At 48.5% G+C, this 13,991-nt stretch overlaps 1 protein-coding gene across 1 annotated transcript in view; it reads left to right on the top strand.

Annotated features, from left to right (window-relative positions):
- Positions 1–13,991, top strand: part of LOC121435840 (epoxide hydrolase 1) — a 32,446-nt gene that overhangs the window by 4,826 nt on the left and 13,629 nt on the right. The window contains exon 2 of the mRNA XM_041635338.1: positions 13,189–13,376. Within this exon, the coding sequence (XP_041491272.1) occupies positions 13,194–13,376 (183 nt within the window). The 5' untranslated portion in view covers positions 13,189–13,193. The remainder of the gene's footprint in view (positions 1–13,188; positions 13,377–13,991) is intronic.

The raw sequence follows: 13,991 nt of genomic DNA, 5'->3' as shown, positions 1-13,991 counted from the left end.
TGGCCTCCAGGCTCCCTCAGTATCACAGGCACCTAGCTCTTCTCACCTCCTCCACGACCGTAAACTTCTCCATCTCCTGGGCCTCCCTCACTACAGCTGTTCCTTCTCCTTAGAGCCCTGCTATTTTGGTGATGTGTACTCTTGGTCTCTTTGTCTTCATCTCTTATTCCCTCACTAGCCCCCGCCGCAAACACACACACACACACACACACACACACACACACACACAGACATACACATACACATCTCTCTCTCCTGCTCTGTCTGTTCCATTCCTGCTTCTGTCACGGCTGGGTCCAGTCTGCTGGCCATGCTCAATCTACTTCTTTCCCTCTCTTCTATGGATTCTTCCAGATGCTTCTCATGGTTCTTTCCCTCATATCTACAATAAAAACCTTCCCTGTATGCATGCCCTGGAGGAGTCATGTCATCAGCGTACATACTCTCTGGTGTGTTTTGCCCTTGTTTCATGGCTTTCTATAAGGTGTAAGATGATGTTGTGTGGAGAAACTTAGAGACCCCTCACTTGTCTAAATTATAAGCAAATCCACTTTCCTTGGACGGCTTGTTTCTTAAACCGTTTTAAAATATAAAGAAGTCAGACCCCAGGTTTCTGGACCTGAGTGCCTGAGGGTGACAAGGCAGTTTAGGGGAGCTGGTCTCCCCTGTCCACTGAGTGTGGGGTCTTTTCCCCACTTGCAGCTTGCCTGTCTCTGGCAGACCTACTGCCCCACCAGCTTGCCCCTCTGAGAAAACAGAACTACCCAGAAAAATGGAAGCCTCCAGCCCCAGTGAGGGGAGGTGACTTGGTTCTCTTCTCACCCTGCACTCCATCGTGGAGGTCACCCAGCCCTTGTCAGCCCTGTCCTCTGAGAGCCCGTACTTCAGGAGGAGATGATGCCCTGTTAGGGTCGGGCATCTTATCTCAGAGGTGACCTTGGGATTTTTTTCTTTCCTGTAGAAAGAAGTTGCTGTCCCGCCTGGTCCCGCAGTCAATCCCAAAGAAACACAGAAGTTTATATTAATTATAAATTTTTGGCCTATTAGCTCAGGTTTATTATTAACTAGCTCTTATAACTTAAATAACCCACAATTCTTGTCTATGTTTAACCACATGGCTTGGTGCCTTTTCTCAGTAAGGCATTCTTGTTGCTTCCTCTGCATCTGGCTGGTGACTGACTCTGCCTTTCCTCTTCCCAGAATTCTCTTAGTCTGGTCTCCCCACCTATACTTCCTGCCAGGCTACTGGCCAACCAGCATTTTATTAAACTAATATGAGTGACAAATGCTTGCAGTGTATAAGAGCATTATCCCACAGCATAGTACTGAGAATTGAACCCAGGGCCTCACGAATGCTAGACAAGTGCGCTATCATTGAGCCACACTCAACTCCCTTGGCACACTCATAGGCCTTGGAGACTTTTGGTTCTCTTTTCGCAACCTAGACATTGCTATAAGCAAATTCAGTACTTTCCCAGCCTAAAATCAAACAACCCAGGGAACAGTGCTGAGAGGCTGGCCAGGCCTCATGGGGCTCTGCAGGAAGTTCACCCGGTACCCAAGAAGCCAGGAAGGTGGACTGGATTGCTCAGAAGGCCCAGGCTCCTGGCAATCCTGTTGCCTGCAGTGAGGAAGCTTCCAGACCATGAGGTTACAATCACTGAGGAAAATCACATGAGGGTGGGGTGTGGTGGGAAGGAAGGCAATGGTATGTATGCTGGATGGTCCACGCCTGCTGTCCCAGCACGGGCATCTGCCAGCCCAGCGCAGCAGCAGCCTTCTTAAAGCAGGTGAGCCCTGCTCCTCAGACATCTAAGCCAGTGGAAAATGTGACCACTCCTGTTTTAGTTGGCAGAGCGGGAGCTGGAAGAGGGCTCTGGTGAAACTCCCAGGCTTTAGCACGTTGACCTGGCAATGCCCTTATGTTGTTAGAGGACGGTAAAAGCTGTGTGGCAGCAGGGGGGGAAATGAGCGAAAACAGAGCAGACTAACAGTTTAGTGATCGAGCATGTGCCTGTGTGCAGCAGACTAACAGTTTAGTGATCGAGCATGTGCCTGTGTGCAGCAGACTAACAGTTTAGTGATCGAGCATGTGCCTGTGTGCAGCAGACTAACAGTTTAGTGATTGAGCATGTGCCTGTGTGCAGCAGACTAACAGTTTAGTGATAGAGCATGTGCCTGTGTGAGTGAGGCCCTGCGGCCCACCCTAGCACTGGAGAAAAGGATGATGATGATGATGATGATGATGACGATGATGATGATATTTTGGTGTTTTCTCTGTGTAGCCCTGGCTTTTCCAGAACACTCCTTCTGTAGACCAGGCTGGCCTCGAACTCTGATCCATCTGCCTCTACCTCCTGAATGCTGGGATTAAAGATGTCTGCCTGGCTAAAAAAAAACAAAAAAACAAAAAAAAACAAAAAACAAAAAACATTTTTTAGCAGAGTATGATTGTTTGAGAACCCATAAAATGGAGTTGAGGCCGCAGTTAATGAGATCTCAAAAACATCTGCAATGGAACTTTTGCTTGAGACTAAATAAACTAACTAACTAATTAGCGGGCCAATTGTCCAACCTCCTTATGTTTAAGGCTTATAGACACAGGGTTGAACCAATAATCTCATGTGGCTTTTCTGTGCTGGAAGTATGCACTCCCTCTCCGAAGCCATTCAGGGCCCGCCCGCTCGCACGTGTGCTCCCAGCCCTCCCCAGCCAGCCCCTCTGGCGGTGGTCAGATTGAGACCTGGACAAGGACAGTCTCTTTCCTTAGGGAACAGGGACAGCACTGAGGGCCTGGCCTCCAGCTGGGCTGGCCCTGGGCCCTGGGGTGCTTCAGCAGAGTACACTTTCAGATCCTAAATTTTCCACCCACCTCTGCTGAACCCAACGCCGCCGTTCCCTTCTTTCTCTCTTCCACGTTTGCCTTCAAAAACACTCCAACCTTCTCCTGCTGGTCAACTCTGATCTGTTTTCCTCAGCTCAGCTCCAAGGCCATGTTCTGAGAGAAACAAGACATTAGGCCCAATGCAGAGCCACAGTGACCCTGAGGGAGAAGAGACTGGCCATTAGCCATCTGTATGGTCTGAGGAGGCCTCTGCTTGTCTGTCATTGCTCCCTAACAGGAGTGTCTGTGTGTGTGACAGGCTGACTGGAGTGCAGGAGGGACCAAATGCATCCCTGTCTCCCCAGGAAGGGAAATGGGATTGCAGGGCTGGTTAGGCCGAGAGGAGGCCTCACCTTCCTCTCCTCTGGCCTGACATCTGAGGGTAACAGGAACACGGTTTCCCCACAACCCCTCTGCCCTCATAATTCCCAAGCCAAAGTGTGATGGCCCCAGGAGGAGCTTCCAGGAGCCCACGCCATGACCAAGAACTCTTGCAAGCCTCATGCCCAGTCAGACCCAGGGCCTACTGCCAACACTGGCAGGACTGGACTCTTGGTTGGCCTTGGCTCTGGAAAGTGCCCCCGAGTATCCAGGCCTGTAACTTGCAAAGAGCAGATCTGCTGAGTCACTATTAGCTTGTACTTTAGGGTGACTTCAGGGAGCATGTCTGAGCACTTGCTGGGTTACAGAGTGCAGACTTCTGTCTGAGAGCAGTTGGCAGCCCAAACCCTGGGACTCGCCGTGAGTACCCATTGGCACCAACACTACTCTCTAGTCTTTCTCCATGCTTTGAATAATCCTCAGTCCTTTAGCCATTCAGACTAGACTGAGAGATAAGCTGTATTGCTTAAGGAGAATTTAAAATCCTTTTCATTCAAAACTTCTGTTGTCATGTGCAAGGTCTGAGAGTTCAGAAGGGGTCTGAAGAAGCCTGCTTGCTGTGAGAGGCACCAGCCACGGCACGGGGACTAGGCACCAACAGAAATGAAGGAGGTGGCAGTTAGCAGCCCCCTCAGAGCTCTGGGACAACAGAGATGGCTGAACACAAGTACTAAACAAAGATGGTCCAACTGTGGGCGGCAGGGAGAGGTGGGTCATCAGCCCACACAGGCCTTCCAGGACACATTAAGAAGTTTTTCTTTGTCTTGTAATCATGGGAAGTTCCTTGAGGGTGTGTGTGTGTGTGTGTGTGTGTGTGAGAGAGAGAGAGAGAGAGAGAGAGAGAGAGAGAGAGAGAGAGAGAGAGTTAAGTGGGGAGGGGGCCTTGCAGCAGTCCTGGGGAGATCCTGTAGGTGCCTGGGCTGGGTGTGATGGCGGAGGTAGACTTGATTGCTATGCTTTGGAAGAAAAGTTGTGGGGCTTACAGATATGTCAGTGGAATAAGGGAATGCCAGGGAATCTGTGTTTGGGAACCTGGCGGTAGCATGGGAGTGGAAACCCCAGAAGATGAAAGGCTCAGGGGGCAGGCAGGATGACAGTTCCGTACCACTTGTGTTGGAGATTGGGAGACACCTGAGAAAGCAAGCTGGTGGGCAGGTATAAAGATGTGAGACTCACAAGAAGTCTGGAATAAACACACATGCCTCGGCCGTCTCTGCAGTGACAGTGGGTTCACTGCATGGATGTCTCCCTCTCTTACACACCAGTTCTCCAATGGCCTCGTCCCCATCTCCCTACACCTATCTTTACCCTATCCCCACCTTGCCAACTTTGTCTGCATTGGTTTACATTTTTCACCAGGCTGCTGGCACACATAGGTTTCCAGACCGATCTTTGTCTCACGGATGTCACAGACAGAAGGAAGTCGCACAGCAGTGGCCCGGTCACTCTTGTCACACCTGCTTGGGTGTGTTGTACAAGACTCTGACACTGTTGAAATGCATTCCCAGATAAAGCTTTTCAGGTGTAGAAATGTAGAACTAAAATTTACATTTAATAGAGTAGATAACATGTGCATTTGTTTAGAAGTTATCTGAATGGTACAAAAGCTAATAAGTACAATATTTAATCTGTGGCATGGATTATGCTGGATAAGCACTCTGCCACCAAGGCGAGATGCATACCAACACCTAATATTAAAATATGTATAACCTTAATCCTTCCTATAAGGACTTGATTGCTCCTCAAATTTCCAATAAATGACCCCTGTCCTCCATTTACTATGTGTTTTTTTTTTAATTTTATGCACCTAGGTGTTTTGCCTGGGTGTATATCTGTGAGCCTTGTGTGTGCAATGCAGGCAGATGCCAGGGCACCAGGAACTAGAGTTCCAGGTGGATGTGAGCACTGGGAATGGAATCCCCATCACCTGAAAGAGTAGCTGATGCTTCTAACCGCTGAGCCATTCCCCTCCCGTCCTCCCCAACAATGTTGTAACAAATGTATGAGCTGCCTTCTGTTGTTTAAATGCATCTTCTCCAGTACAAGATGGTGCACACCTTTAATCCCAGCACTAGGGAAGCACAGGCAGCTGGATCTCTGTGAATTTGACCAGCCTGGTCTATAAAGCAAGTTCCAGGACAGCCAGGACTGTGTTTCACAGAAAAACCCTGTCTTGAAAAACCAAAAACAAAAGAACAAAAAACCCACTAAAAACACATCTTCTTTACTAGGCAACTCATCATTTCGTGGGGTGAATACCATGGCTGCAAGAAAGAAAATACAATTTCCTTTGGCTTTTGTAGCACTAGGCACCAAACACATCTCCATGTGCCAGGAACTTCTGCCCAGAGCCACACCCCAAGCCCTGCCTTCTTTTAGAAAGGCTTCTTCTCCAACTCTGAGCGGGTGTTTTTCCTCATTGGAACATTGGGTTACAAAACAAATAAAAAGACTACTGGGAGGAAGAAACCTTTGGTACAGATAAATTAGCCCCCAGTTTCAGGTGCTAGCGTGGTGGAAAGGACTTGGGACCTGCGCTTTTGTTTTGTTCCCTCTTCTTTCCCGATATCCCCTAAACCCTGGGGGTTTTGTTGTTGTTGTTTGGTTGGTTTTTTTTTTTTTTTTTGGTTTTTCAAGACAGAGTTTTTGGTGTTTTTTTTAAATTAGGAAATATATGTTTTTCTAAAACATAAAAATTCTTACTTAGTTGTAGTTTTGCTGTTTATAGCTTATTCTATCAAATTTCAGCTTAGAATTGTTCATGTTAAAATGATATTTTTAAATATTTTTTGAGGTATATATTTTTCTCCGCTCCCCTCCCTTCTTCTCCCCTTCCCTTCTACTCTCTCCCATGATCCCCATGCTCCCAATTTACTCAGCAGATATTATCTTTTTCTACTTCCCATGTAGATTAAATCCATATATGTCTCTCTTAGGTCCTCTTTGTTGTCTAGGTTCTCTGGGATTGTGATATGTAGGCTGGTTTTTCTTTGCTTTATGTCTAAAAGCCACTTATGAGTGAGTACATATTATATTTGTCTTTTGGGGTCTGGGTTACCTCATTCAATATGATGTTTTCAAGATCCATCCATTTGTCTGCAAATTTCAAGATGTCATTATTTTTTTCTCTGTGTAGTACTCCACTGTGTAAATGTACCACATTTTCCTTATCCATTCTTCAGAAGAGGGGCATTTAGGTTGTTTTCAAAACAGGGTTTCTCTCTGTAGCTTTGGTACCTGTCCTGGAACTAGCTTTTGTAGACCAGGCTGACCTCGAACTCTTGCCTGCCTCTGCCTTCCGAGTGCTGGGATTAAAGGTGTGCGCCACCACCGCTGGGCTAACCCTGGTGTTTAAAGAGGTTAGAATGTTCTCTACTGCAGCAGAAAGGAACCACACAGAAGACATCACTGTAGCTCTTTGCTACAATGTAGAGGCTCAGCAGACAGCAGTGGGAGCCTTGATGGTGAAAACAGAACTTCTCCAAGCTAATAGCAAAAGCAGGCACCCCATGGCCATGACTTACAGAACATGGGTGGTCTCAGGTCTCCATGAGCTGGGTTGGGCTTAATCCTGCAGCACAGCTTTGGTGATGGCGTATGCGCAGGACAGTGGGCGCCTCAGGACACGGGGGTCTCCACTATGTACCCTCTCACCTTCAGCCTGGTTCTGTGCACCTAGGCTGCTGTAGAGCACTTGGATATGAGGGTCCCACACAGTGGATTAGGGAAAATGAAAGAGCGCCCACTTTGGTGGAGCACCTGCTCAGATCCCTTCAGTCTTCACCAGCAGCCTGATAGGTTGATGATCCCCACACTCTAGATGACAAAGGGTCAAAGGTTTCACAATTTCTCCAGAGCCCCACAGGTGCTGAATGATAGAGCTGCAAACGGAACCACCTAACGAAGAAAACACTAGAAAGCCCCTTATTGTACCTCCAAGATTCTCCTGTCCCTAACGCCAATGTGTCAAAGCTGCTGTTTGGGGTGTCATGGCACAGAAGCCCTGGAGGAAAGCCAGGTAGCATCCTCACTGTATAACCAAGTGTGCTAACATGCATCCCTGACCACAGGCATTGCATGGTCCCTGACATTTAGAGACAATGAAAGGACACATCTTCCCAGAGGACTCAAGGTTAGGTCTACCCTCTGAGCCACGCTCTTCCAGAAATTGGATCATCTGAGCCTGACCTCTTGTAGAAGGTCCATGAAAAAGTCAGTGGCTTATCACAGTGAGGTGCCCATAACCACCTGGGCTCATCATGGCGTCTCCCTACAGTGGCCTCCACCACGGAGAATCGCAGCAGTGTTCCTACCCTTCTGGACTACATACATACCTGTACTCTTCATCCCGTGGACTTCAGGATCCATCAGTGCTTGAAGTCCCTTGTCCAGTCTCCAAAAGAAGCAGGAGCCACGTCTACCCTGCTCTAGATGGTGGGCATCCCAAGTGCTCAGTCTCAGGGGAAGAGGGGTATGCGGGCAAAGATACCCATCGACACTGTGGGCACCATCTCTGATTGGTCAGACTCCAGGCTCTACCCCTTCCAGGATCTACTACCCACTGTCTAGCAGAAGATATTGCTTATTATCCCTTCTGTTGGAGGAGAAATGACTCACCGTCCAGGAGACCCCATGGGGGCCGCAGTATCTGGGAGCACAAGTATCAGTGTTCTGAGGTCCCAGGGTTGGTTTGAAAGCTTCAGTCTGTCAACGTGTCCTGGGGAAGAGAGCCAGGGAGGGGACGTGCAGCATTCTCTGTGGCAGGAATGCAGTCTTTGGCCATGAATTGGAGCCCTCACAAGCATGTAGCTAGGCACTGCCCTTCTCCAATTCTTATCTTAAATAAGTGTTGGGGGACTTTTGTGTTTCTTTGTTTTTAGAAAAGGTCCACAAATAGTGGGTTCACCTGTGAATGCAGCAAATCCAGCCTGCAGAAGGGCAATGCAAGCTACTTGAGGCTAGTCAGAGGCTCGGGTCTGTGTGTGCTATTATTACCTGCTATTAAGTAACAAGTAGTGTTAGTCAGGGGTGAACTGAGACAATGCAGCTGGTCCTGCTTTGTAGTCTGAGGCCCAGGGGCTCCAAAGCACTGGAGCAAAGCATACTACTGTTTTATAAGATTGTCTTAGTTAGGGTTTCTATTGCTGTGAAGAGACACCAAGACCACAGCAACTCTTATAAAGGAAAACATTTAACTGGGTCTAGATTACAGTCCAGAGGTTTAGTCCTTTGTCATCATGGTAGGAAGCATGGTGGCGTGAGGGAGACACAGTGCTGGAGACAGAACTAAGAGTCCTACATCTTGATCTGTTAGCAACAGAAAGTGGTCTGAGACACTGGGCATGGCTTGAACACACACGAGCCCTCAGAGCCCACCCTCACAGTGACACACTTCCTCCAACAGGACCACAACTACTCCAACAAAGCCACACCTCCTAATAGTCCCACTGTCTATGGGGGCCATTTTCTTTCAAACCACCACAATAATAGATAATACTAATACTCTTGTCACCTGGATTCTAATGTAAAGGACAGAGCCTTTAAATTGCTCTTTAGATCTGTTGATTTATACACACATACACACACACACACACACACACACACACACACACATACACACACACGCATGCACCACTCTATTCTTGAGCTTTTTGAAGGACAATACTTTCCAAGACACTCCACCACATGAATGCCTTAAGCCAAAAGCAGTTCTGAAACCTGTAACATCCCACACATTCCTGTACCTCCTTGCCCATTATAAAGCAGAGCTTATAATGAGACCCAACAGGAAGTTGACAATAGCTAATAACTCAATTGCACGTTGACAGCACTGTACTGTGGGACATCCCAACACCACGGCAGCCAAGTGAAATGGAGTCACTGAAACCATCTCTGTGATAACTGTGGGTGCTCCTATGCAGCTAAAGAACACCTAGTGTATACGTCATGGATACACCTAGTGTATACGTTATGGATACGTTGGACAAAGCAGTGGGTGACGTCACCACTTACAGCCTCAGCTTTGGGGTTTTGTTTGTTTGGGGTCTTGGGGGAGGGAGGGGATGTGAAGGGGTGGAAGCACAGCTCACCAGAGTCAGTTCTTCCCTCCACCTTGTAGATCCCCAAGGTCAAGCCAAGGCCACCAGGGTTAGCAGCGAGTGCCTTTATTCCATGGCGCCATCTTGCCAGCCCAGCACTCAGTTTTAAACTAAGAATTATTTCTCAAATTTCTATTTACATTCTCAGGCTTCTGTCACCCATGGGTAAACAAAGCCCTGCATAAGGGGTGACAATTTGGGGCAAGACCATCATGAGTCATCGGAATGCCCTTTTACCTGGATTCTGTTCTCTGGGACTCCGGGTCTCTGTCACTGTGGTTCTGTTTGCTGTCTGAAGTCCAGAGTCATAACCGCCCTGCACACACAGTGGATCAGCTGAGTCATTGGGGCTGTGCATGTGTGAAAAGGCAGGGTAGGTAGGGACTCACATTCAGCCCCCCTCACCTGTCCCCCGGCTCTGGGTGCTGTGACCACGAAAGGGTCAAGGCACTTGCACTGAGCCCTGGGGAAGAGCAGAGAATGCTGGGATAATTCCACCCAGAAAAGGAAAAGGCAGGCACTTCTGTCCCCAAGGAAAGCAAATAAGGAGTCTTTGTCCTTTTACTGTTGCCTGTCTGGTGGGGGGACTGATTGTCAAGTTCTCTGGGCAGGACGGCCCTCTTTCCTGCTGACTCTTGCAGTTCTCCTGATGACATCATGCAAAATTGGTCTTCTCTCAGTAGTTCTGGGGCAACAGGTGACAGCATTCTGTCTTCTCAAAGAAGAGGACCTTCTGATAAGGGCAGAGTCTCTGGAAATGGAAAAAAAAAAAAAGACCATGCAAAGTCCCTGTCTGGCTTCAGAGGGACTCCACTTCAGCTGTCTCTAACCTGTTTAATTTAAGCGGTTCTCACCACCTGACTGACTGGGGATCTGAGGACAGGGGCTGAGGGAGCCTCAGGCTGAGAGACAAGAGCCTTGGTCTGGAGCCGGAATGAGGGAGTGCATACCAACAGAGAGAGATTCACACAAACACATGCACAGGGAAAGAGAAATACATGCATGAACACAGACACAGAGAGAGGTGCACAAATACACACACACACACACACGCACGCACGCACGCACAGAGCGCGAATGAGCAAGAAAGAGAGACCGAGATACACTCACATAGAAATTCATACACACACGCAGCATCCTCTCATTAGAATGGACCAAGCTTGCTCTCCGGCACCCAGGCTCTCAGGAAACATTCTCACAGAGACTTTGAGCCACACAGACCCTTCCAGTCCAAAGAGGGGGACAAGTGCAAGTAGGAGTCTGTATTTACAGCGCACGGCTCCCACGGATGGCTGTCCTGGGATCTCAGCATCCCGACAACTTCGGCTGAGATCTCTGGCAGCATCTGATGTGGGGTGATGAGGTCTCTGTTCAGGAAGGGATGGCCGTGGCACTAGTTCCGGGGATGGGTGGGTATAAGGGAAGAAACAGCGGTGACTCTGAGACTGAAGGCGGCACTGGGGAGATCAGTAAGGTCACTGCCAGACAGAAGCAGTTTCCATATGAGATTCTGTCCACATCAAGAAACAGGTGCCCCTACATCAAGCCACTTCTGTGGAAGGCTCTTGACTGGCCCTTTGTATGGCCTGGTATCCCTGGAAATGGCATTGGGTGGCCCAGTTCTCAGCTTAAAAGGGCAACTTTCACCAGGTTATACCTGGGGCCTCAACACTGATTGAGACCTGACCGTTTGAAATTAGCGGGTGGTGTGCGCACAGGTGTTTTTCTAAAGGGTTTTCCTGCCTTAGGCTGCTGCCCCTCCTCCATCGCTCCAGACTGGTCCTGACTATAGTGTGCCCAGAGAAACCTCCTCTGCCCTTTCTCCAAGGATAAGTTCATGTTCGTGCCAGGCAAGGCACTGCACTCGGAAGATGGAAGCTGAAATGCCAGGCCACAATGCTGGGCTGGGACCTTTCTGTATTGGTTTGCAGATACAAGTTCTTCTTCCTCCTGAGAGAAAAGACAAAAGGCTCAGACTCATGGGCGTGCCAGTACAGCTTGGATTTTCTGAAATGTAATAGTGTGTGCCCACAGAAACCGGAGACGTGGTTACCGAGGGCCCAGGATACCCTGGGGACGAAAGAAGCGACAGGTTCGGGGTGTAAGCTTTCTCTTTGTTGGGATGACATCAGCTGTGCAGTTGCTCGCCCATGCCCATGAGTACACTGCAGACATGTCCGTCCTGTTTCATTAAAGCTAGTGAAAACACACTGAGATGACACGCGTAGCCAAAGGCAGGCTTCCTAGCATTGTCCCCCACCAGCTGTGTGCAGTGTCCCAGGACTCTGTCCTGTCACTTTCCCTTGTGCCCCATGAAGAACCCTCCTCCCAGGACCACACATGGGACAGAAGCCCCTCTTTTCACACATGCAGGGTGTAGAGAGTTTCTGAATGACCTCAGGAGCAGAAGGCCCCTCGGAAGGCCCAGGCCTCCATATGCAGCCTCCCCAGCCTCCACCCAGCACTGTGCTGAAGCCACCCTATATGTGTCCCAGGGATGCGGGCGGTTCTCATTGCTTACTGGAGTTATGAGTGAGTTTGTCTCTCTAACATTTTACATAATTTAATATTATATTTCTTCAGCACTGTTGGCCTAAATTAGAAAATTACTGACCAGACATGATGAGGCATACCTGTAATCCTGGGTACTAGGAAGCCTGAGAGAAGAAGATGGCTGGGGTTCATGGCCAGCCTAGTACTATAGCCAAACTCCGTCTCAAAAATCATTGAAACCAAACAAGAACCAGTGTTTCTCCAAATGTTACTATTAATTTAGGAATAGCAAAAAACAAGGCAATGAGAATACACAGGTAAGGACTGTAGAGATGGCTCAGCTGTTAAGACTAGGCTCACAACCAAAAGTATAAGAGAATACACAGGTCATAGTAAATTATGCCCATATTAGAAAAGATTGAAACAAAGGGAGTTTTTTAAAGGCAAAAATGAGGACTGGCAGTGTAGCTCACCAGTGATAGAGAGAGCCCTTGCCTGCTATACTCGAGACCAGGGATTATAATAATAACAACAATAACAGACAAAATTAAAACAAAGTTGCACGACATCAAATACATTGAAACAGTAGCCTTGGCCACTGTTACTGATAAAGAAAGTGACTTCATAATGAGGCGGAAGACATTGGCTACACTGTTGTCCTTGCAGAAGTGTTTCTGTGTAGGACTGTGGCACCCACTGTGCAAGCTTAGGTTATGACAGAGTCCTTAGCCACAGCTACTATCAGTCACGTAGAAGAATTATTTTCTCATAAGTGTTTTTTTGTGGGGATGACACAATAAACGCCATTTTCATCCTGGCGCCCTTCACTTCTCTCACAGGACAAACATGAGTAAGACCAGGAGCGGGTCACATGTGACTTATTTCCTGGTTGTTGTCACAAAATACCTGCTAAGCGACTTATGGGTGGAAGACTTGGTTTGGACTGTGCTTGAGGATAGAGTCGATCACAGCAGGCAGACATGGTGGCAGGAGCAGATCGCTGGTCACACTGTGCCATCAGGGAGCAGAGAGAGCTGGGTGCTGGTGTTTAGCTCGCTTTCTCCCTCTGTTCAGCCTGGGGCTCTCGACGTGGAATGGCACCAACCAAATCCAGGGTGGGTCTTCCCGCCTCAGTCCATCTTTCCCGGAAGTACTCTCACAGGCATGCCCGGCGGTTTTCTCCTAGCTTTGGGACAAGCTGACAGTCAAGGTTATCATCACATTGGGGGATGCACTGGGAAGAGCCTTTTTGGTAGCTAGTCTCTGCAAAGCTAGACGTGAGGTTCTGGCTGGGTCGCTGCTCTTGCTGATGGATCCCATTCAATCTTACAGGAGTCATGTGGCTGGAACTCCTCCTGGCCTTGGTGCTGGGCCTTGTCATCTACTGGTTTGTCTCCCGGGACAAGGAGGAACCTTTACCACTTGGAGATGGCTGGTGGGGCCCAGGGTCAAAGCCCTCAGCCAGAGAAGATGAGAGCATCCGACCTTTCAAGGTGGAAACATCAGACGAGGAGATCAAGGTGAGACACCCTTTCCCAGCCTGGGTAGGAACCAAAGGGGCAGACTGGCTGTGGTTTCCTTAGAACAGAGTGGGGACATGGTTGAAGATGGAACTTAAGAAATGGGCCATCTTGAGGTTTTGTCTGTCCATGCTAGCCCTTGGGGGAAGATACATTTTGCTCCTAAATGGTATTTCCTACTTACTAACCCCATCTCTAGCTATTTTCCTCTCCCACACAAGACCCAGGAGGGCTCCCCAATGTCACTGTATTCATCAGAGACCAAAGGAAGTTTCCATCCTCCTTCCCTCATGCCCACTTGCAGAGTTGAAGGGAGAAAGTGAGCAGATGCCCGGGATAGATATGGAAGTCACAAGTACAGAGGGAAGTAGTGTTCAGGAAATACAGTCATGTGGAGACCACAGGTCAGCCTTGGGTAGGCGGCCCCTACTGTGTTGACCACTTCTGGGCCCATCATATCATTACAGCAAGCCTGTCTATTGTCACTTGTAAACAGAGATTGCTCTTTCATTTCCCAGCTGCTCAGACCTGAATAATCACACAGAAACTGTATTAGTTACAACATTATTTGGCCAATGACTCGGGCATATTTCTAGCTAGCTCTTACATCTTGAA

The sequence above is a fragment of the Microtus oregoni genome, unplaced genomic scaffold, assembly GCF_018167655.1.
Source record: "Microtus oregoni isolate MIOR12 unplaced genomic scaffold, Mior012 000047F_ref0000412, whole genome shotgun sequence".
In the NCBI taxonomy this organism is placed as follows: Eukaryota; Metazoa; Chordata; class Mammalia; order Rodentia; family Cricetidae; genus Microtus; species Microtus oregoni.
Note: the sequence above shows the minus strand (reverse complement) of the source record. Positions and strands in the feature narration are given on the sequence as shown.